Source organism: Sus scrofa, chromosome 1 (genome assembly GCF_000003025.6).
Source record: "Sus scrofa isolate TJ Tabasco breed Duroc chromosome 1, Sscrofa11.1, whole genome shotgun sequence".
Lineage (NCBI taxonomy): Eukaryota > Metazoa > Chordata > Mammalia > Artiodactyla > Suidae > Sus > Sus scrofa.
The window spans coordinates 152703332-152727344 of NC_010443.5; the positions used below are offsets into that span (position 1 = coordinate 152703332).

At 34.7% G+C, this 24013-nt stretch overlaps 1 protein-coding gene across 12 annotated transcripts in view; it reads left to right on the top strand.

Annotated features, from left to right (window-relative positions):
- Positions 1–24013, top strand: part of RTTN (rotatin) — a 145665-nt gene that overhangs the window by 15027 nt on the left and 106625 nt on the right. For 10 of the 12 annotated variants that reach the window (XM_021099277.1, XM_021099282.1, XM_021099245.1 and 7 more), the window contains 5 exons: positions 1940–2055; positions 12695–12865; positions 17391–17603; positions 18820–18932; positions 20668–20794. In XM_021099277.1, the coding sequence (XP_020954936.1) occupies positions 1940–2055; positions 12695–12865; positions 17391–17603; positions 18820–18932; positions 20668–20794 (740 nt within the window). Of the gene's footprint in view, positions 1–1939; positions 2056–12694; positions 12866–17390; positions 17604–18819; positions 20795–24013 lie in introns of all 12 variants that reach the window. The other 2 variants (XM_021099283.1, XM_021099284.1) reach the window with 2 other exon arrangements.

Here is a 24013-nt window from a genome sequence, read left to right on the forward strand (position 1 = left end):
AATCAAGAGTGATGAAGAACAATAACAAAATGGCTAATATCCAGCAGACTCTAAGTAATCAAACAGTTATCATGATTGCTGTGCTTTGCTGCTATGCTTGGTTTTGTGCCATTATTCCATGCACTCCTCACAACAACCCATTTTATCCTTTGTCCATCCCTTAGTGGTAGTTATTTGCTTCTCTCCCAGTTTTACAATGAGGAAGCTGAGGTTTAGTGTGCTTTAGAAACTTATCCAAAGTCAAACAGCGAAGAGGCTTGAACCACAGTTCAAATCCACACATTTTGCATTTTGCAAGGTAAAGAAAGATTTGAAATAAATAATGACTTTTATTCTCTAAATATATACATTTTAAGTAGTTGATTAACTTGTGAAAATAAAAATACATAATACACAAGTTTTACTTTTTTTTTGGTTTATGCTGGTTGAGTGAAACATACATCCCATGTTATTGGTTCTTTAAGTCCTGTGGATATTTTTTTGTCTGCTTGGAAGTGATGGGGATGAAGGCAGGAGGTAGCTGTATATTTGGGAACACTAAAAATGTTTTTTCCTGAGGAAAACTATATACCTTAACTTCTAACCCGTGGTGCTGCAGAGACAATGCTGGATCCCCAGCCCTCTGTACCACAGCGGGAACTTCTCACTGACTGAATAACTCTACTTCTAGGATTTAGGAGTACATATTAATTCATGTACTAATCATGTGAAATGAAGGAAGATCTGAATTTTGGCATAATAAAGTATATATGTTTGTTGGCATGGTATACTGAGGAGAACAGTTTTAGACTTAATGATTTTGCATTTAACCTTTTCTTAATTTGCTGTAAAAAGTCAGATTGATAATTATAAAGCTGTATCTTGGTACATAGAATTTTCTAAATGTTCTCTTGCCCTTTTATGGTAAATTATTGTGTAATTTGTAATTGTTCAATGTCCTAAGAGATTTCTAAGAGAATTTGCTCCAGCTGTTCTAATGAAACAATTAATCTAGACCCTTATGATCTGGTAGTTTGTTTTACTTTTATTCATTATAAATTGACCTTTGGGACAGGAAAGTCTTGATTGAGTATTCACCTCACTTAGAATTATGAGTAGTGGGATTCCTTTGTTATTCAGTCTCTGGAGAAAGGAGATTGCTTGGGTGGTTGTGACTGTGACAGCATAGTTTCTTCTGGAATTTTTTTTTTTTTTTTTTTTTTGTCTTTTTGCTATTTCTTGGGCCGCTCCCGTGGCATATGGAGATTCCCAGGCTAGGGGTCCAATCGGAGCTGTAGCCACCGGCCTACAACAGAGCCACAGCAACACGGGATCCGAGCCGCGTCTGCAACGTACACCACAGCTCACAGCAACGCCGGATCGTTAACCCACTGAGCAAGGGCAGGGACCAAACCCGCAACCTCATGGTTCCTAGTCAGATTCGTTAACCACTGCGCCACGACGGGAACTCCTGGAATGTTTTTAGTTTAAGGTGAGTACAGGCTTCCCAGACAACTCCTGTGTGGGAAACTACTAATTCATGACAAGGCTTAGGCCTTCTAGTCCTAAGTGGAAAATTTATTAAGAGTGCATCTTCTCAACTTACCTGTGCTTTGCCACATATTTTGTGTAACATGGGTAGTCTCTGAGTTTGAAAAATTATTTCAATTTATCTCAGTTCTTCTAGTTAGATTATTGTTATTCTCTTCTTCAGTGTTTCTTCCACTTGTGAGCACATTTTATTTTTTGTGGTAAAATAGTATTAAGATTGAAATAGAAATCTGTAATGGTGACTATAGATTGTGACTTCCCTATTCATCTCTTTCAATCATTCTAAAAACACCAGAAAATAAAAATAGAAAGAGATATAGGAATTTGAGGGCATGGCCAACTAGAGGAGTAGGCAGTTTTCTCTGAAAGTTAACTTTCTTTCTTAGCTCTCTCCTGTTTGCATTCCTAGGTAGTAGACAGATGATAATAAGAGTTCTGGAACTGCTTGCAGAGGATATGATACTTATTGGTGAAGCAATTTCAGCAGATATCTGGGATGACAGCAGCCTTTTTGCTATAGATATGGTGAGAATCAATGTTTTCCTTGGCATATGGGTAATAATATTCGTATTTTATTTTATTTTGGTCCTTTAAACCTGGTTTCATTGTCTCATTAGTCTTTGAAAGCTTGCTTTGTTTTAGACATGATAAATCCCAGCTTTATTTTGTGCATAGTCTGGAATAGGCCATTTCTCCAGAGTTTCTGGTTACTTTTAATGGGGAACTGTATATCAAGACCAGAAACAGGCCATTAGGGCTGCTCATAGTTACTGTGATATTCTTTCCTTACAGTAATAGGACTAGGAAATGTGTACTTAAATTGTTGCTTCTGTGTTTAAACTTATATTTCTTTGCTTGGACTTTGTTTTCCTTCATAGAACTTCTTAGCAACATCAACATAATTGCTTATTAGCTTTAACCTTCAGCATGCAGTGTATAATTTCAGAATAGCAGCATTGGTATCACTGTGGTCAATAACTAATAAAGTTTAAGATTTCCTTGCAGTTCTTTTTGACTTAGACTAAATCTCACTAAGAATATACAGTCAAAATTCTGTCTTAAAGTCACTAGAAAGAATTAATTTCTCTATTACCAATTAAGTATACAGTTGGACTAGTTTCAGTTTGTTTTCATTTTTGGGAATTATTTTCTCTTCATAAAAGCATAACTCAGATGTCTCCCTACTGTCCTGTTTTCTGGTTTATTTTTCCATTTTTATTTTAGTTTTTGAAAGTATATGCTAAAAAGTATGTAGGCTCATATTGCCCCTCCCACATCTTACCTTAAAAGTGGTATATCATATACAATTTCATATCTTAATTTTACAACTTAATAATAAATCCTGTATGGTAACTAGACTTATTGTGGTGATCGTTATGTATAGAAATAATGATTTACTGTATGTATAACACTAACTAACAGTGTGGTAGGTCAGATGTGTTCAAAAACAAACTCAGAAAAATCATTTGTGATTTTTGATGTGTGATTACCAGAGGAAGGGGTGGCAGAAGGGGAGTTGAAGAAGGTAGTCAAAAGGTACAAATTTCCTTGGAGTTCCCATTGTCACTCAATGGTTAGCGAACCCAGCTAGCATCCATGAGGACTTGGGTTCAATCCCTGGCCTCGCTCAGTGGGTTAAGGATCCGGTGTTGCTGTGAGCTGTGGTGTAGGTTGCAGATGCGGCTCAGATCCCTTGTTGCTGTGGCTCTGGCGTAGGCCAGTGGCTATGGCTCCAATTCGACCCCTAGCCTGGGAACCTCCATATGTCGCTGGTGTGACCCTAAAAGACAAAAAGACCAAAAAAAAAAGGGGGGGGGGTACAAATTTCCGGTTGTAAGATAAATAAGTACTAAGGATGCAATGAACAACATGACAGATATAATTAATACTGCTGTATATTATATATGAAAGTTTTTAGGAGCGTAAATCCTAAGAGTTGTCATAACAAGGGAAAAAATATTTTTTCTATTTCTCAAATTTTGTTTCTATAGGAAATAATGAATGTTCATTCAGTAAACTTAAAGTGATAAACATTTCATGATGTATGTAAGTCAGATCATTAAACTTTGCACCTTAAATTTATACATTGCTGAATGTCAACTATAACTCAATAAAATAGGAAGAGAAAAGAATGCCTCCATGTAAATGTAGGCATGGAGATTATTCCATGTTCATATGTAGAGATCTTCATTCTTTTTTATAGGCTGCAAGTGCTTCATTTTGTGTTTATTCACCTGTTGATGGACATAAATGGTAACAAAAATTATGTGAAATGAGTGATGTGCATTTTATTTCATACCTGTGCGAGGATGTCTCTAGGGTAAATTTCTTTAAGTGGGATTGCTATATCAAAAAGTAAGTATATTTTTTAGGGTTCCCGTTGTGGCATAGCAGAAACAAATCTGACTAGTATCCATGAGGATGCAGGTTTGATACCTGGCCTTGCTTAGTGGGTTGGGGATCTGGGTTGCTGTGAGCTGTGGTGTAGGTCACAGATGAGACTCGGATCCTGTGTTGCTGTGGCTGTGGTGTAGGCTGGCAGCTGTAGCTCTGATTTAGCTCCTAGCCTGGGAACTTTCTAGTGCTGTGAGTGTGGTCCTAAAAAGCAAAAACAAACGAACAAATAAATAAAGTATTTTTAATTGTAGGTATTGTCACATTCTCTTAAGTAGCTATACTGTTTCTTTCATTCACCAGCAGTTTATTAGAATATGTTTTCTCCTTAAGGCTCAGCAGTAGGGTTTATAGTCAAACCTCAGATTTTTTCCATTTTGATATTATGTCAATTTAGTATTAATTGACACTTTTCTATAAGTAAAATTGAGTGTCTTTTTGTAGCTTTAAGGGCCATTTTCATTTCTTTTTCTGTAAATGTCCAGGCTTTTATCCATTTTTCTCCTGGGTCATTAGTCTTTTGTTCTTTTTCTTGATTTTTATGAGTTCTTTAGGTGTTAAGGCCATTGGTTTTCTAAATGTTGCAACTTTTCCCCCAGTTAGGCTATTTTTTTCCCCCCAGTTATTTATTTTTTTTCCCCCAGTTATTTATTTTTTGATTTTATTTTTTTTGACTCTCCTTATGATGCTTTTGACTATGCAAAAGATTTTATTGACTTATTTATTTTTACATAGATGGTATCTTTTTAAAAAGTTGCTTCTGGATTTTGGAACATGGAAAAATTCTCTCCATAGCTTTGGAAAGATGTGCTATATGTTCCCCTTTCTTGAAGTTTATGTTTTTGAATTTTGGGAGTATTTTCCTCAATGTAGATTTATTATTATTTATTCATATAAGTATGTATCTATTCATATAAATATTTATTTGTATATGTGTATGAATATATGGGTATTTAACTGTTTTATATAAGTATAGTAGACATATATAATAAGCTACATGTTTTTTAAAGTTGTTTGATACATTTTGACAAAGATACGCACATGATATCAATTAGTTTGCATTTTCTAGAAGATTTTATGAGTTAACTCACTGTATGCTTTTTTGTATGCTTTCTTTTAGTATGATTACTGTGAGGGATAACCATGTTGTTTCATTCAAATGTACTTCATTTTATTGCTGCCTGCTTTGTTCTTTACTATTTATATTTCAGTAGGGAAGATAATTTTGGAAAGTGTGGCATTGTATATTTTTCTTTTTGAAGTATTTTAATAAGTAGTATTTTGCACAAGTGATCAACACATGAACAGGAGCCTCAGACATGTCATATAACAATATAATGTTTAAGAAATCTGAACTACCAAGAATATGTATCCACATAATGGGAAACTATATCCTTTTTACATTTCAATATATCATTAATCATTTGAGATTTTATATCTTTTATTTTGAAATTGTCACCTGATAAGCTTGCTTTACTTGAAGAATTAGTGTGCTACTTTTTCCATTTATGAAAATTGGTAACTTATGAAAATTTATTAGTTATAAAAATATATATTGGGAGTTCCCGTCGTGGCTCAGTGGTTAGCGAATCCGACTAGGAACCATGAGGTTGCAGGTTTGATCCCTGGCCTTGCTCAGTGGGTTAAAAGATCCGGTGTTGCCATGAGCTGTGGTGTAGGTCGCAGACGCGGCTCAGATCCGGTGTTGCTGTGGCTCTGGTGTAGGCCTTTGGCTACAGCTCCAATTCGACCCCTAGCCTGGGAACCTCCATATGCCGCAGGAGCGGCCCAAGAAATGGCAAAAAGACAAAAAAAAAAAAAAAAATATATATATATATATATATATATATATATATAGACTCTTTGAGTTACCATCTTTTTTATGCATTTGTTATTTTGACCTAGATCTGTCTGTGTTTTATTGGACTTTGTTATAGGCTGCCTGAAATCTTTGTGTATAGAGGTTAGAAGAGAAAAAATAAATAAAATCCTGATGTTTACTTAATACCTATGTGTGAAAAACTTTTCCAATTTTTACATACACAAATCTCTTGAAAAGAGAAACAACTTATAAGTATTTTATAGATAAAATATATTGTTTCAAATCCTTCAATTTTTTTATTTATAAAATATGAGTGGTAGTTCTTAATCTTCATTTTTGTTAGTCCTTAAGGTTATCACACTATTTTGTAGTACTTTTAGAAGATTTTCACATATTGAAGTTTTTCAACAAGTGAGTTTTTCCTTAGAAGTGTGAAGAATGTTTTATCAGTTACTTCTTAAAATAGCTGAAATTTCTTGGCCAGAACATTTTTCTGTGAAAGTTAGTCATTCACTTTTAACTTTTGGCTGCTGGTCTTTTATGATTCAATGAATTATTTTTACTTTAAAGGTTAAATCTGTTGTACAAGTGCCAACTGGTATGTTATAAATGTTAAATAAAACAGTAGTGCTTGAAATTATATTTGACTTACTTATTTAAAAGAATAAATTCTTCCTAGGGAAAAATTTCATTCCTTTGGGCTATATATTAATAGAAGCTGACAGAATATCTTAATTTTTCTTAATTTCTGTACTTTTGTCAAGTTTAAAAAGAAAGCTAAAGCAAAATTTTTGTTGTGGCATTAAAGGAACAAAGTAATAAATGTTTACCAATTCAGTAATTAAATATCTGAAGATTTGTAATCATTTCTTTAGATCTTTCCAAATAGTGCTAATAGCACTTGTGTCTGGAATTCCATAACTCACTTTGTGTCAACATAGTCAAAGAAATGTTTTTCTCCACAAATTGTATATTTTTATTTCACTCAAATAACAGGGTGAAGGATTTTGAAGATTCCAGAGAGAAGGGCTTGATGATTAACCCTTCAGTAAAGGCTCAAGAAGGGTACTTGAACCTGATTATAAATTGATAATTTGGGTGAAGAGATCTCTAATTAGCATATGCTTTTTCTGCTTCTGCCCACCAGTCCAGAAACAGTTATTTTAGTTCACTAAACATTCTTTGATTGTTTATTATATGCTGGGCACTTGAGGGTACTGGGGATTGTTCATTATATACTGGGGGTACTGTTGATGAATACACAGCAGTTTTTTTTCACTCTTATGGGAGATGGATAAAAAATTGGCTATATTCCCCATGCTGTACATTCCATCCCCATGACTCATTTATTTTGAAATTTGAAGTTTGTAGCTCTTAGCCTCCCTCACCTATTTCATTCATTTCCCTAGCCCTTTCCCCTCTGGTAACCACCTGTTTGTTCTCTGTGTAATTGAGGCTGTTACTGTTATGGTTTGTTCATTTGTTTTTTAGATTCCAGATAGAAGTGAAATAAAATGGTATTTATCTTTATCTGGCTTATTTCACTTAGCATAATTCTCTTTGGGTATATCCATATTGTCCCAAATGGCAAGATTTCTTTCTTTTTTAGGGCCGAGTAGCATTCCACTCTGCATGTGTGTGCGTGCATGTGTATACATACACACCACATCTCTATCCATTCATCTGTCGATGGATTCTTAGGTTGTTTCTTTGTCTTGACTATTATAAATGATGATGCTGTGAATGTTGGGATGCATGGATCTTTTTGTATTGGTTTTTTTGTTTTCTCCAGATATATTCCCAAGAATAGAATTGCTGGATCATATGGTAGTCTTCTTTTTAGAAAAAACTAATCTCCATACTGTTTTCTACAGTGACTGCATCAATTCACATTCCCACCATTAGTGTACAAGATCCACATCCTTGTCAACATTTGTATTGGTGGTCTTTTTGTTGATAGCCACTCTGAGAGTTGTGAGGCAATATCTTGTTTTGATTTGTATTTCTCTGATTAGTAATATTGAGCATCTTCTCATGTGCCAAGAGTGCTTTGAAAATACTCTTTTTTATTTATTTATTTATAATGATTTTTATTTTTTCCATTATAACTGGTTTACAGTGTTCTGTCGATTTTCTAATGTACTGAAAACACTCTTAAGCCAGGGATCTCAGGGAGAGCTTTTTGTAAATCATGACTAAGCTGAGTCTTAATTTATGAGTACGACTGGTTAAGTAAATAAAGGTAAGGTCTTTTATCTGACAGAGAATGATGAGGAGGAGTGGATAGTGCTGATTGATGGTCAAGGGTAGGGCTATTGGGAAGAATGCAAGTAACTAGAGCATAAAATGTGAGGTGGATATGCTGGGAGAGAGGCTGGAGGGTTCATTTAGGGTCTGCTCATAGAAGGCTTTTGATGTGGTGCTGAGTAGTTTGACCATCATTCTCTTGGTAAGATGAGCTTGCTCTTAAACCTAGAAGTGCTGGGTAAGATTGGCTGTTGCGTGGAAGAGAAGTGGGGAGTGTGAAGCTGAAAGCATATGGGGGAGAGTCACTTATTTCAGATGCTTTACAGAATCCCAAACCTGTGTTATATTGCACCGTAAATTCTGTTTCATTGGGAGTATTTAGAATATTTTGCTCATCTGATATTTTAATTCTGTAATTTTGTAAAAGCTTTGAATATTCTTTGAAAATTGGCTCTCTTTTTTTCTTTCTTCCTGCATCAACTACTTTACAGCTGTTTAAACATCTTTAGCCCAGCAAATTAAAACCGTGGACCAGACAGTATTTTTTAAAAAATTCTGTCTTTTCTTAAAACATTAGAAAGAAAACACTTTTTTTTCTTTTGCTTGGAAGAAATGCTGGAAATAGTAAAAGCTGCAAGACTGATTCTTATAGTATATTATTTTGAGAAATACTTCATCATTAAGAATTAGCAAGGTTATTTGAAACAATTTCAAATAGTTTTTTTTTTTTTTTACAGAAAGCCCTACAATACTGAGATCTTAAATATGTTTATTGGTGTGTAAATTGTAAATTGTCACAGTTCCTTTTGAATAACAGAGATATGTTGTTTGAAGGTATATAAAAGTATTATTTTAATTATTTCAATGAAAAAATTACCTGCCCACATCATAAGGCTGTGACTCCATTTCTGATTTCTTTGCTCTAGACCAGTAATTATTAATAAAAGGGCTATTAAGTTTTTCTATTTTAATTTTGTAAGGATGGCTGAACTTTTGGCTTATTTTTATTGATTTTTAGTTTTATTTCCCTAGGCTTAAAGAATGCAATTTTAAATATACACTTTTTTTTTGCGATTAAGTAAATGGTTAGTTTTAGCTAGTATTCCTTGGAAACATGAGGGGTTGTAGTCTTTGAAATATTTCAGGTTTATATCTGTTTAATTTATTAATTAAGTTCAGAAAGACTGAGTTAAAACCTATAAATCCATCTTTGTTTTAGTGTCAAATTTTGCTTGATATTTATTTTATTCAGACCACGAAGACTTATTCATGTTGGGTGTTTTTCTTATTTTTTGGCCATGCCCATAGCATATGGAAGTTCTTGGGCCAGGAATCGAATCCAAGCTGCAGCTGTGACTTATGGTACAGTACAACAACACCAGATCCTTAACCTACTGCACTGGGCCAGGGATCGAATCCTTACTGCTTCACAGACAACATGGGATCCTTAACCTGCCATGCCACAGGGGGAACTTCTCATGTTCAGTCTTTACTCTCTGTTTTGCATTTCATGTATAGAAAATTACCACCTTTATCTGATATTTTTGTTCTGAATTTTTCATTATTCATGTTTCATATGTTTTTGTTCATATCTTACTACACTAATTTTTAACCTTTTATGCACAAAGATAAAAATGTATTTTTAAGGAGTTCCCGTCGTGGTGCAGCAGAAACGAATCCTACTAGGAACCATGAGGTTGCAGGTTTGATCCCTGGCCTCGCTCAGTGGGTTGATGATCCGGTGTTGCTGTGAGTTGTGGTGTAGGTAGCAGACACAGCTTGGATCTGGCATTGCTGTGGCTGTGGCATAGGCCTGCAGCTACAGCTTCAATTGGACCCCTAGCCTGGGAACCTCCATATGCCATGAGTGCGGCCCTAAAAAAAAGACAAAAGACAAAATATACATATATATATTTTTAAAAATGAATTTTTTATATGTGTAAATTACTAATATTTGATTTTTGGTATGAAATCACATTTTACTTATAGGGAGATTTAACCTTTTTAGTACAGTTATTATACTATAATAATAATATGGCTATTATACAAGAATTTTGCTATCATTTTGTTTTCTTTTTTACTACATAGATTTATTGTATCTTTTACTTCTGCTGTGATTTGGAAAATACAGTTTTAATTTTATTTGTGTTTAAAACTTAAATTTATTGAATGATCCATATAAGTAACAGAAAATATTTATTCCTTTATATAATTTTTTTTTTTTTTTTTTTTTGCTTTTGAGGGGTGCACCCGTGGCATATGGAAGTTCCCAGGCTTGGGGTCGAAATGGAGCTACAGCTGCCCACCTATGCCACAGCCACAGCAAGGTGGGATCTGAGCCGTGTCTGCAACCTATACCATAACTCACAGCAAGGTGGGGTCCTTAACCCACTGAGCGAGGGCAGGGATTGAACCCACATCCTCATGGATCCTAGTCAGGTTCGTTAACCGCTGAGCCATGAAGAGAACTTCCTCCTTTATATAATTTTTAAAATTGTGGTAAAATATACATAACAATTTACCAGTCATCACTTTTTTTTTTTTTGTCTTTTTGCCTTTTCTAGAGCCGCTTCCTGTGGCATATGCAGGTTCCCAGGCTAGGGGTCTAATTGGAGCTGTAGCCATCAGCCTACACCAGAGCCACAGCAACGCAGGACCCGAGCCGTGTCTATGACCTACACCATAGCTCACGGCACCGCCGGATCCTTAACCCACTGAGCAAGGCCAGGGATGGAACCCGCAACCTCATGGTTGCTAGTTAGATTCGTTAACCACTGTGTCATGACAGGAACTCCAACCAGTCATTACTTTTTGAATGTATATTTTGGTGGCATTAGGCACATTGACATTGTTGTACAGTCATCACCATTACTGTCTCCAAAACTTTTTCATCATCTCCATACTCACCAAACAGTAACTTCCCTTGCTCTCCTTTGCCCTACTCCTTGATGATGACTATTCTTACTTCGCTATGAATTTGAGTACTTTAGATACCTCATATAAGGAGAATCATACAATATTTGTCTTTTTGTATCTGGCTTATTTTACTTAACGTAATGTTTTCAAGTTTCATCTATTTTGTAGAATGTGTCAGAATATCATTCCTTTTTAAGCCTGAATGATATTTCATTGTACGTATACCACCTACTACATACTGTTTATTTATTCATCTATCGATGACACATTTCTACTTTTGGCTAGTGTAAATAATGTTGCTATGAACATTGATGTACAAATAGGTGTTTTAAATCCTTGCTTTCGATTCTTTTGTGTGTTTATTCAGAAGTGATATTGCCAGATAATATGATAATTCATAATCTATGTTTAATTTTTTAAAGAACTGCCAAGTTATCTCTACAGTGACTGCACCTTTCTCATTCTCATCAGCAGCAGTGGCCAGGTGTTCAATTTCTCCACATCCTTTTCTTTTCTTTTCTTTTGTCTTTTTAGGGCCGTACCTGTGGCATATGGAGGTTCTCAGGCTAGGGGTCGAATTGGACCTGCAGCCACTGGCCTATACCACAGCCACAGCAACGCGGGATCTGAGCCATATCTGCAACCTGCACCACAGCTAATGGCAACACCGGGATCCTTAACCTACTGAGCAAGGCCAGTGATCAAACCTGCATCCTTATGGATGCTAGTCAGGTTCGATAACTGCTGAGTCACGACGGGAACTCCCACATCCTTCTCAATACTTGTTACTTTCTCTTATTTTTAGTCATAGCCATCCTAATGGGTGTTAAGTTGTCTCACTGTGACTTCAATACTTTATGTGATTTTTATAGGCCCCATACCTTTTAGTTTTGTTTCCTGTATATTTATCCTTGAATTAAAAAAAAAAAATTCTGACATGTATTAGTTTTTTGTCTTCAATATACAGGTTATTTCTCATTTTAATTTTCATATGTTTTCCTTGGAAAGTTGAGAGTGAGAGCTTCAGTTCTTTTTTCTTCTACCATCTTACTGATACTGTCCTTTTTAGCTGCTAGTTTATAGTGTCATGTCAGCATATTTAGGATGTGTTTTCCTCTATGTTGTTATGATTTGCCAGTTAGTAGTCTTTTGGCTTTATCTTGGTATTTTATGCATACCTTTCAATATAAAAGATATGACTTTTATTTAGGTATTAAGCTCTCTAAAAATTTATGATGGCAGAACATTTGCTTTGAAACAATCTTATTACTTGAAGAGAGATTATACATGTTAATATTGCATTATTTTTGATTGCTTGACATTCCCTGTGTCATTTCTTTAGTAACTTTGGGATCAGTTAGAGTTCAGGGATCATGTCTCTTTGTACTAATGCATTTTTTTCCATATACCTGCTACTGTGTTAAGCATACAGTAAGTCCAATAAATACTGAATGAGAGATTCACATGCCACATTCAGAGTTGGACAATTAAGCACTAGAAACTAGGAGGAGTTTATGATTCATTAAGTTGTTTTTTTATTAGTTAGAATTCATCATATTAAATTCTTAAAATTTATTAGCTTTTTAAAGTATTTAAGTGTGCTTATCATTCTTGCCTGCTTTTAACAGTATCTCAGCACATATTGGCTATTTTGATAAAGAGGAATAAATTTGTGTTGTCATTTGTTTTTGTTATTGAATGATAACATTTTATACTGTTCTCCCTGGCATTTGCATATTGGCTCCTAAAATTGTTTTCCTCCGTATTGTGTTTAAATGTTTACAGAAGGAGAAACTTCTCACGGTGTTGGGATCCCTTGGGGACACCATGTGCTACCATAAGAACAGCATCAGTTTGGAACAACCAGAGGCAGTGCTAGTGCACCACAGGATGGCCTTTGTCAGCATCTCGCTGTTTGCAGTCCGACTCCTGCAGACGCTTCTCCCTGTTGAAAAGGTAAGGCAGGTAATGTGGCTTACTTGTAGTTCACCGAGTGTTACAGTCTGTTCTTGTGTAAATTCTTTCTGATCATCACATGATGTACAAAGATTATATTGGAAGTGTAGAAATTGGGAAATAACTAAATTTTAAAATAGTTTTGACAATCACTTGATAGAAAAAATGTATTCTGTAAGGGTTTTTTTAAGGTAACTTTTAAAAACTGCTATAACATGTTTAGAAAATTGCACAGTTCAGTACATTTTTACTAAGTGAATATATATGTGTTTAAAAAGTGACCACCCCCCAGAATGTGAAATAGAGCACGATCAACAGTTCAAAGGCCCTTTCCCATCCTTCACCTCTTCTGCTTCCCCCAAGCTAACCTCCTTTCTGATTATTGTCACCACAGATGAATTTATCTGTTTTGAACTTTATGTAGTAGACTTATAAAGTATGTACTCACTCAGGATTTTTTTCTGAGATTCATCATTGTCATTGCTTATAGCAGTTGTCAATTTTTATTGCAAAATGCTATTTCGTTATGTGACCATATGTTAAAGGTGATTTTAGTAGGTATAAATATCTTTTAAATATCTCATTGACTGTATTTTTAAATGGACGTTATATCTCTGAATTTGATTGTTAGTGGTACACGTATTTCAAATGTCTCATATGCACATGTTTTATAGTGTTTTTATTGAAAAAAACAAAGGTGTGGCATCATGTTTAAGTGAAGGTATGGGAGAAATTACTATAGCTAAAGAACTATTTCCTTGCCTTTGGGAAAGCTGCTTGGCCGTTGAAACATAGAGCTTATTTACTGATTTTTTTATTATAGATTTCTTTTCATCTGTGTGCTTATTTGGGCAGGAAGCAATTAAAATGGAAATCAATAATTTATTTTATTTACTTTATTGCTAGAATAATGTAAAGCCCCAACTCTCCATGCTTTTTTTTTTTAAGGTAATTTTGTTTCTGTTTTTGAAGGTAAATCAATATCTGTAATTTTTGGTAGCTCTTTTAAATATATAGCTTGAAACTTCATTTGCACAGTAAATATGGTCATTGAAGATATTGTAATTAAGGTATTGGTTTTATAGATGGTTGTAATTGCTTCGATTACCTGAGAACTTTAAAATGAAATCTAAACAAAAACGCTCTCCCATTGCTGTTAAATTTTGCCTTCAGTTTATATAAATACAAGGTTATGCTGCCCTCTGCCTGTTGCTAGCCCACCAAAAATTGAAGTGGAATTTGGACTTTGAATCTTTCTACCTTGAAAGTGGTTGTTGATTATTTCAGTTACCATTTATCAAATATCTAATTTGGACATTGGAAAATGGTAATCTGAATCTTTGTAGAGATTTCCTGAATTTGAAAGTTTTGACAAAATACTCTTGACCTTATTTGAAATTGATAATTGCTGATTATAAATGAATTTGGAGAACATCCATGTACAGGTTAGAATAATGTATCGGTAATCTTATTGAAAAGGTTCTAGTTGGATAAATCTATTTGGTAAAATAGGGGAAGACAACTTCATTTGGGGGAAACATCTGGGAAATAAGAGCTAAAACTACTGGCCCTATGCTAGAAGCAAGATCCAAGAGCATCCTAGGAACCCCTGTGACTCTTTTTCAGCTAGCCAAGCAGACTGAGGATAAAGAAGAGTTCATACTACAAGAGTTTGACTTTTTTAGTGAAGTATATAGAGTCTCTAATATTTGGGTGCCACTGATTGATTCAGAGTGGTGTTTCTCAAGTGCAGTGTGCAACCAGATCACCCAGAGATCTTGTTAATTAGATCTTCCATATTCTGGTCTGTTAGGTATGGGTAGGGCCTGAGAATATACATTTCTAACACCCTGGGAGAATGCCCTGGCTGCTCTGAGTGGCAAGGTTTAGAGAAAACATTATTAAACCCCTTTCCTATCAGTACACGAGGTGATGATGTTGACTCTTTTTTTTTTTTTTTTTTAATCTAATAGTGGTGGTGGCTTTCCATTGAAATGTCTTCATTTTTAGTTCCAACTGACATGTGACTAATGCTTATATGTTCCGGAGCACCATCTTTAATTAGCCTGGGATGTAAACTGTGATGGGTCCATTGGGCCATGCCATGATTAAAGTTGTTACCTTATCTTGGTGCTTGGGTTGCTGAGATAAGAGTTTCAGATATTGGTATGCAGAGCCATGGAGTGAAAAGAGGAAAAAGAAGAAATTAATATTTATTAAGTGCCAGACACTGTCCAGAGCTTGTTTAATTCTCACATCAGCTATTCTTATTTTTCTGCCTAGAGACAGAAAAACCTCTTTTAAACTAGAACACAGTGCCTTTGGAGTTAGAGCTACTAGGATTTACTGTCTTAGCTCAGTGTCCAACTTACTAAATCTCCTTTGCTAAGTCCTATCTTCCCAACCTCTCACAAGGGTAGAGCCCTCATGAAATACCTTCCAGTTTTTGGTTTTTAAATGCCATCAATTTGCTGATACCTTCCAAATTTGTATTTCCAGACCACACATGTCACCTGAATCCTAAACTCTTATGTATATCCAGTATCCTTTTTGAAAGCTTCACTTGACAATTGATAACTTCAACTTAACATGTTCCAAACCCAGTTCTTTACTCTCCTAACAAGTGTGTTCTTCCTGTAGTCTTCACTCTCTCAGTAAATGGCACTTTCATTCTAGTTGATAGTTGATCAGAAAAAAACTTAGAATCATCCCTAATTACGGTCTTTCACACACACACTTAGATCCAGTTCCTGAGTAAAATGTGTTATATTTCTCCTTTGAACGTCTATCCAGAACCTGACCACGCCTCACCACTCCCACTGCTACTACCTGAGTTTAAGCCACAATCCTGTCTTGCTTGGATTATTGCAGTAATCCTCCCTTGCTTTTTTCTGTCTGTTCTCTGCAGACTGATCCTGATGCTTGCTTGAAACCTTCCAGTGCTCCCTCTGAGGGCAAGTCCTTATGAGGACCCAGAGCCTTCCCTGATCTGGCACCGCTGCCCCCTGACTCCATCCCTCAGGACTAGCTACACTGGCCTCCTTGCTGCCAAATGTACTCTATGTCTGAGCCTTTGTACTTGCTGTTCCCTCTTCTATGGATGCTTTTCCTTCAGATATCCACATGGTGCCTGACTCCGCCAGGTCTCTACTTAAATGTTAGCTTATCAGAGTGGGCTTTCCCTGCCCCCAGGTCTTGTCACTTCTCTATTCTATCTTTCCTATCCTTCGTGTTTTTTAAATTTTCTTGGCATTCCTAGCCACACCTGACAATTGTAGTTTACTTTCTGCTTTCTCCACTGGATTGTTGACTTTGCTAGGACAGAGGTTCTATTTTACTTCTTCCTGTAGCTCCGGGATCTGGAATGGTGTCTGGCATACAGTAGGGGCCCAATGAGTATTTGCTGAGTGAGTGAATAATAGCGATTAGGTAATTTAGTTTCTCTGTCTTTCTTTTTTTCCCATTAGGAGAGTTCTTCCTAGAAAAAGAAATTTCTCTTGACTTTCTCATAGCTGCTGTCTTAACTTGGTTTTTTTTATTTTTCATGCTTAGTAACCTAAAACTTTGATTCCTTTGGGTTTTGATATTCACTTGGCAACTTTATTTCATTTAAAGGCATTGTTTAGCTGATTTAGCTCTTAGACTTTCAGGTAGTTAATGATTATTCTTAAAATTTATCCGGGTTATCCAGGAAAAAACTATGATCAAACATACTTTAATAAAGGCAGCATTTTAGCTGTGGTAGTGAATGCCAAATAATATTCTCTACACATTGAATTTTCATTCCTTTCCCTTTTCTTAATTAATGCCTAGAATCCTTTCATGAAGCTAGAATCATTAAAAAACCTAATTGAATTTTTTTAGTTTTAAATCAATTGATTTAAAGTTATAAAATGTATACTATTTCATTTTAGACCCCTTGATTTTATACTAATTAAAGGTCAGTCTTTTGCGGCTCTTCTAGAACTATTTAAAATATTATGTTGAATTTCTCCTCTCTCCTGTGAAACACAAAAGCCGAATAAAAATTAATTTCTCCTTAAAGCAATCTATAGCTATACTTGATTTATTTAGTGTTATTCAATTCAGTATGTCGTTAATAAGCCCTGGGTTATATCCTCAGGAGTTTATTGCATTTTTCTGGAGATTTGTGTGCACATGCATGAAATATTTAGAGAAAAATTCTGCTGCCTTCATTCAGTTCAGTAACAGAGGCATAAACGAGAAGTGGGCCCAGGGGGAGAGCAGTTCTGGATGTTGGTGTGGGGTAGAAGGCAGTATCCTGAATCCCAGACTTTAGGAAGGAGTTGACATTTGGACTTTGGATATTCCTCTTTTGGGGCAGAGAAAAACTGCATTGAACAAAGATGTAGAGATAAATGGTGTGTTGGGGAATAGAATTTTCTTTGAAAAATCCTAGGCTTTGTGATAGAGAATTACAAAAAAGGTTGAACTACGTTAAGATTACAATGTACTATGTTTATCTAAAAAATGTTTATAATTTTTCTTTTTTAAATTTATCAAGGCAAGCCACTTTTTACCGGAGCCTATGTCAGCTGCATTATTTCTAGTTTCTTTGGACATGCCTGTTTCTTTGGAATATCCAAATATTCACGAAGCTGTTGTGGCCTATTTGGAACAGCTGAATTCTGAAAACTACAGTATTTATAAACGAACTGCAGAGGCCATTTATTCAATTGAGTGTACCTGTAACTTCCTGTATGATGTTGGAAAGGAGGTAAAAAGTTTTAATATCTCTTTGAAATTGCTGTGATAAAATATTTAGAAAATTTAACCTATGCTTTTCAAATTGATGAACATTTAACAACTGAACTCTTAGAGGTGGGATACCTTATTACTGAATGGCCTAGTTATAAAATTAAAGTAAGGATATGATTATTTATATAAAAGTAAAATGAAGTCTTTAGATTAACGAATGATATGTATTCATGTGACCAGTGGTTTTTTTAAAAAAATAATTATCAATATCTTTATTAGTGAGTTCCTCTTTGAAGTGACTTACTGTGTGTGAACAGAGTGACAGTTGACATAAGCAGATTAGGGCCAACCATTTTTAGTGCTTATTTGTAGACTCATTTTTCCACCTTAATACTTTGTAGGCTCTTATTTACTCACAGAAAGATCCTGATTTCTTTATTGAATAAAGTCATGAACTAGACTGTACTAGGATGACTTTGGTACAATGTTATAGCAATAATTATATATTTGTCATTTATTCCTGTTAGGATATTATTTAGTATGTTATCAGTGGAAGGGTTAATGAGTAATTTTAAAGCAGACATTGACTGCAGTAGTTGTTTACTGTCTGAAAATACCAAAATGGGTCCTGAAGATCTTGAAAAATTAGAGGCAAAGTTCTTATTTCTTTTGGTCCCTGCAGTGGAGTTTTTTCTGAATCTCATATTTTAAATTTTCCCTTATTTACCCACTATTGTTTATTTTTATTTTCTTTTTGCCACATCTTGATGCCACCGACTTCTTGTTTCCTCCATAATAGAATTTTCAATTACATTTTAGTTGAATTTTTTTGGTGGCATTCTGCATGGTCAGTTAATCACACATGTATTGATCATCCTCTCTTTCCCTAGAAGCAGTTAGGATGTTAGAAGGGAAAGGTGGATTTTAAAATATATATACCTTGCCTCGAGCTGCAGTTAGTAGAGAGATAAGGCTACAGTCAAATAGTCAAAGAACCATGCCACTCAGAGGTAAATAATATAAAGTCTCAAGTGGAGTTGAATTAGGCATTTTACCCACATTTTTCCTCCCAAGCTGACATTTTTAGTTTGCTTGTTGAGAAGGTTGACTTAAGCAAATGTGAACAGTCTCAGGGTCTCTGGATGATCTAATTTCTTGAAGCTGCTTTGTTCGCTGTTGAGAATTTTATTGTGCATGACCTTGACATTTACTGTTCCATTCTGCTTCTTTTTTAGGGAGAGAAGAATCTCTTAGAATTAGTGGAGCTGGCAGACCAAGCCTTACGTAGCTTTTCCTATCATCAGCATTTCCCTCTAGTAAAGGAAATCATCTTCATTTGTTCAAAGATGTAATGTTTTCTTTCTTATTATGATTATATTATTATAGGGTGTGTGTGTGTGTGTGTGTGTGTGTGTGTGTGTGTGTAAGCTTAGGAGCAACAAAAATGAAACTAGTCTTAAATCTTGTTATTTTTTAGTTTAAATTGCTTTTGTATATTCTGTCCTTTAAACTGTGTATGTATAGCTGCATTAACACCGTAACTGTTTGACTCAAGAGTCAGCTTTAAAAATGTCATGCCTATAATCAACATGAATTATACCTGGATTTTTATACATTTGTTTTGGTGTCTTTCCAACCAAGTATTTAAGCACATTTGTTTATTTTCAGCATTTTAATTAATAATTTGAATTGAGAGTTTTTAAATATAAATTGCATTATTCCTACCTTTTATATGGATTTTTAGGAAGTATCATGCATTGGTTAATTTATTTTGCAGACATTGGAGCAGATTTTTCTTTAGAACTTAGTATTTTTATTACTTTTGGAAAGAGTAAGTTCCATGGTGATAAATATCCATTAAGTATGGGATTTATGTCTGTCTATTTATCAGTGACCTCACATAATTACCTTCTTTTGTATGTGGTGAGAACAGTGAAGGTCTACTCTCTTATCACATATCAAGTATATAATACAACATTATTAACCATAGTCACCATGTCATATATTAGATCTCCATCACTTTTTCATGCTGCATAATTGAAACTCTGTACCCTTTGACCAACGTCTCTGCATTTCCTCTCCTCAGCTTCTGGCAACCACTAATTCTTCTCTGTGCTTCTATGAGTTTGAGATTTTTAGATTCCATATATAAGTTGGATCATGTAGTATTTGTCTTTCTGTGCCTGGCTTATGTCAATTAACATGACCTTCAGCTTCATCCAGTTTGTCACAAATGATAGAATTCCTTTTTTTTTTTTTTTTTTTTTGTCTTTTTTGCCATTTATTGGGCCGCTCTCGCGGCATATGGAGTTCCAAGGCTAGGGGTCCAATCGGAGCTGTAGCCACTGGCCTACTCCAGATCCATAGCAACGCGGGATCCAAGCCGCATCTGCAACCTACACCACAGCTCACAGCAACGCCAGATCCTTAACCCACTGAGCAAGGTCAGGGATTGAACCCGCAACCTCATGGTTCCTAGTCGGATTCATTAACCACTGTGCCACGACGGCAACTCCTAGAATTTCCTTTTTTTAAGGCTGAAATTATTCTATTATGTTTACACACACACACACCTCTCTCACATTTTTTAATTCAACTGACACTGATTGTTTCCATATATTGGCTATTGTGAGTATTTCTAGAATGAACATGGGATTACAGAAATCTCTTTGAGACACTGATTTCATTTCCTTTGGATGCATACCTAAAAGTGGGATTGCTGGGTCATATGGTAGTTTTATTTTTAATTTTTTTCAGGAAACTCCATACTGTTTTCCATAATGGCTATACCATTTTACATTATAAATACAGGTTTTTAAAGACATTTTTGGGTTTTTTTTTTGATATACTCTTTAAGAGAGAATTTTTTTTAAGAGCATATTTTTAATATACTCTTTAAGAGAGAATATTCTTTTCCTTGAAGCAAATAAGTGCTTGCATAAATACTAATACTGGGTTAGTTAAATAAGACGCTGCCAGTTAGAAGCATTGGAGTAGGAAGAACCCTCTTTTGCTATGCTTTTCAATCTCTTGCTTAGTAACTTATTGCCTTAGATGTCTTGGATATTTTGCCTTTTTATCAGCTGGAAATCTGCACAGGCCAGTCCATTACTACAAGGAGAAAGTCAGAAGGTGTTTCTGCGTATGTTGTCTCACCCATTGCTACAAGTGAAAGTTAAAACTTACCACTGCTGTCTGGAAGTAATTAAGGTAGGTTTTTTGGTTTCATTTTTTTTGGAAGTAGTAACAGTGGAATCTCTTATTTATAACTTCAAAATTAAATTACTTGACTTGTTGGATGAGGTAGAAGAATTATTGTCATAAAAATAGATGGTAATTATTTTCAACTCTAATAAATCTATACTGTTAAATTCCCTTAACTTAGTAAGTCTAGTAACTGAATTGATTTTTTAGAAGTCTTATTAAGAATTACGTTTATGGAGTTCGCATTGTGGTACAGCGGAACCAGGTTGTGGCTTTGATCCCTGGCCTTGCTCAGTGGGTTAGGGATCTGGCATTGCCATAAGCTGTGTGTAGGTCACAGACATGGCTCTGATACCGTGTTGCTGTTGCTGTGGCGTAGGCTGGCAACTGTAGCTCCGATTAGACCCCTGGCCTGGGAACCTCTATATGCTGTAGGTGGGGCTCTAAAAAACAAAAAACAAAAGAATTACATTTATGTTGTATTATTTATTGATGGAAGAATTGTAAGGAAAAGTTGACTTCTTAATACTTAATAAAGTATTAAGAATACTTAATAAAGTATTAAGAATACTTAATAAAGTATTCAAAAGTGATTTTTATGTTCAGGAAAAGTTTTAGGTTATTATGGTTTAAATCATAGTTTCAGATCTGTTTTCTTAGTAATATTTTTTCTTTTCTTTCTTTTGAAACAAATATTTCCTATGTTTTTAAATTATAAAATATTTCAGTGTAGAATGTCCATAAATATTAGTACTTCAGTATTGAAAAGAACACTGTACATCAGACAATATTGAAAAAGTTTATATGTTTCTATTTATGCTTAAAAATGTCCTCTTGTATTCAGTGCTCTTATAAGTACTATCTAGATACAATAAACGTTACATTTTGTAATTTTTACTTATAATTTATAATACTTTTTTTTTTTTTTAATGGCCATACCCACAGCATATGGAAGTTCCTGGGTTAGGGATCAAATAAATATAAACTGAAGCTGTGACCTACTCCACAGCTGCAGCAGTGCCAAATCCTTTAACCTGATGCACCAAGCCAGGGATCAAACCCATACCTCTGCAGCAATCTGAGTCATTGCAGTCAGATTCTTAATCCACTGCACCATAGCAGGAAGTCCACTTATGGTCCTTTTTTATTCAAAGAAATAAAAATACCAATTATAACTGAAACTTCTTTCCTTTCTCTTCTTTTTTTCTGTCACCAAGATAAACACTCTTATAAAGTTGGTGTTTATCCTTCCTGTCCATGTGTTTTACATGTGCATATCTTTAAAAATTTATACATATGATTGTTTTTGTCTGTTTAAAAAAGTACATAATTTCATAGTGTACATGTTTTTGCTGCCTGTTCTTTTCATATAATAAGAGATCTGCCTAGTTCATTCATCTCAATTAGCGCTTCAGTTTGAAAATACTTTCTTCTATTTATTGTTAAGTATTTAGAATTCAGTCTACTTTTTTTACCGAAATAAGTTTTTAAGTATTTTCAGTGACAGTCTATAGCTGATAATGCGTATATTTAAAAATGTCTTGATTTCACTTTACTTTTGAATGATGGATTAGCTGGATATAGAATTATAGGTTGGCTGCTATTTTTCCTTACCACTCTGCCAGTATTGCTTTGCTCTTTTTAGGCGTCTGTCGTTGTTCAGAAGTCTGCTGTCAGTTAAATTATAATGTTTTTGTATTTTTTTCCCTCAAGTTGCTCTTAAGATCTTTTCCTCATCTCTGGTGTTCTTTAATGTCATTACAATGTAACTTTGTATACTTTTTTTAAAAAAAATTTATCTTGTTTAGCATGCTTCACTTTGAAAACTCATGTCTGCCTTCATTTCTGGATATTCTCAGTTGTTATTATTTCGTTTATCCTTGCTGTTCTCTCCAAGTGGAGCTTTCATTAGATCTGTGTTAGACCTTCTTATTTTAACTCTTTGTGTCTTTTAAGCCCTCTTTTATATTTTCTATATCTTTCTTTTGTTTTGTTTGGATGGAATTCTTCAGTGCTGTCATTTAGTATACTAATTCTTTCCTCAGCTATGACTAATTTGCTTTTTAAAAATTTGTGGTAAAATACACATAACAAAATTTACTACTTTAACCGTTTTTAAGTGTTCACTCTCAGTAAATAATTCACATTCTGCAACCATCAACATTATCCATCTCCAGAACTATTTCCATCTTCCTAAATTGAAACTTTGTTCCCATTAAAATAACTCTATTCCCCCAATCTCCTAGGCCCTGACAGCCACCATTTTACTTTCAGAATTTGACTGTTTTAGGTACCTCATACATGTAGAATCATGTAATTGTCTTTTTTCTGTCTGGTTTATTTCACTTATCATCCATGTTATAGTATATGTCAGAGATGCATTCCTTTTTGAAGATGAATGATAGTCTTTTATATATACCACATTTTGTTAGACCATTCATCTGTTAATGGACATTTGGGGTGTTTCCATCTTTTGGATATTGTGAACAATGCTTCAAGTATACAAATATCTGTGTGAATTCCTGCTTTTAATTCTTTTGGGTATATATCCAGAGTAGAATTGCTTTATCATATGATGAGTCTCTGTGTAATTTTTGGAGAAATCATGATACTGGTTTCTTAGTGGCTACATCATTTTACATTCCTATCAGCAGTTACTCTTTGTGCTCACCAACAATTGTTATTTCCTAATTTCATAGTAGTTGTTCATTAATTTCTTTTGCATCTTTGAAAATTTTAAACATACTTATTTTATAATACTGTTTAGATTATGCTATTATATTGAAGTCTCCCATTTGTTATGGTTATTGACTCTTAGGTGTTGATTTCAGCAGGTGATGTGATTTTTAATTCTGAGGTCATCTTTGGCAGAGTAGTTTTTACTTTGGAAATTTCATATTCTCTAGATAGTGGTTTTATTTTTACTTTTGCTTTGTCTGCAGGGATTTAACAGAGTTGATGGGTACCATAGCCTGGGAGGGGTTTATTATAAAAGTGTATTTTCATTTGAATATGTTGAAGTACTTAAGAGGAGGACCAGTAGAGAGAGAAGGGTTGAAAATAGACTAGGCATGTGGCTAATGAAAAGAAGCTAGTGCCTTTGAAAGTTGAAGGTGGTAGGATCTAGAACATTTATGGCTAATTGTGCATAGGTGGGCTTAGGTGTAATAGGAAGTTGAAGAAACCTCCTTTTTTGATTGTATATTTTCTTTGAGATTGGAAGTG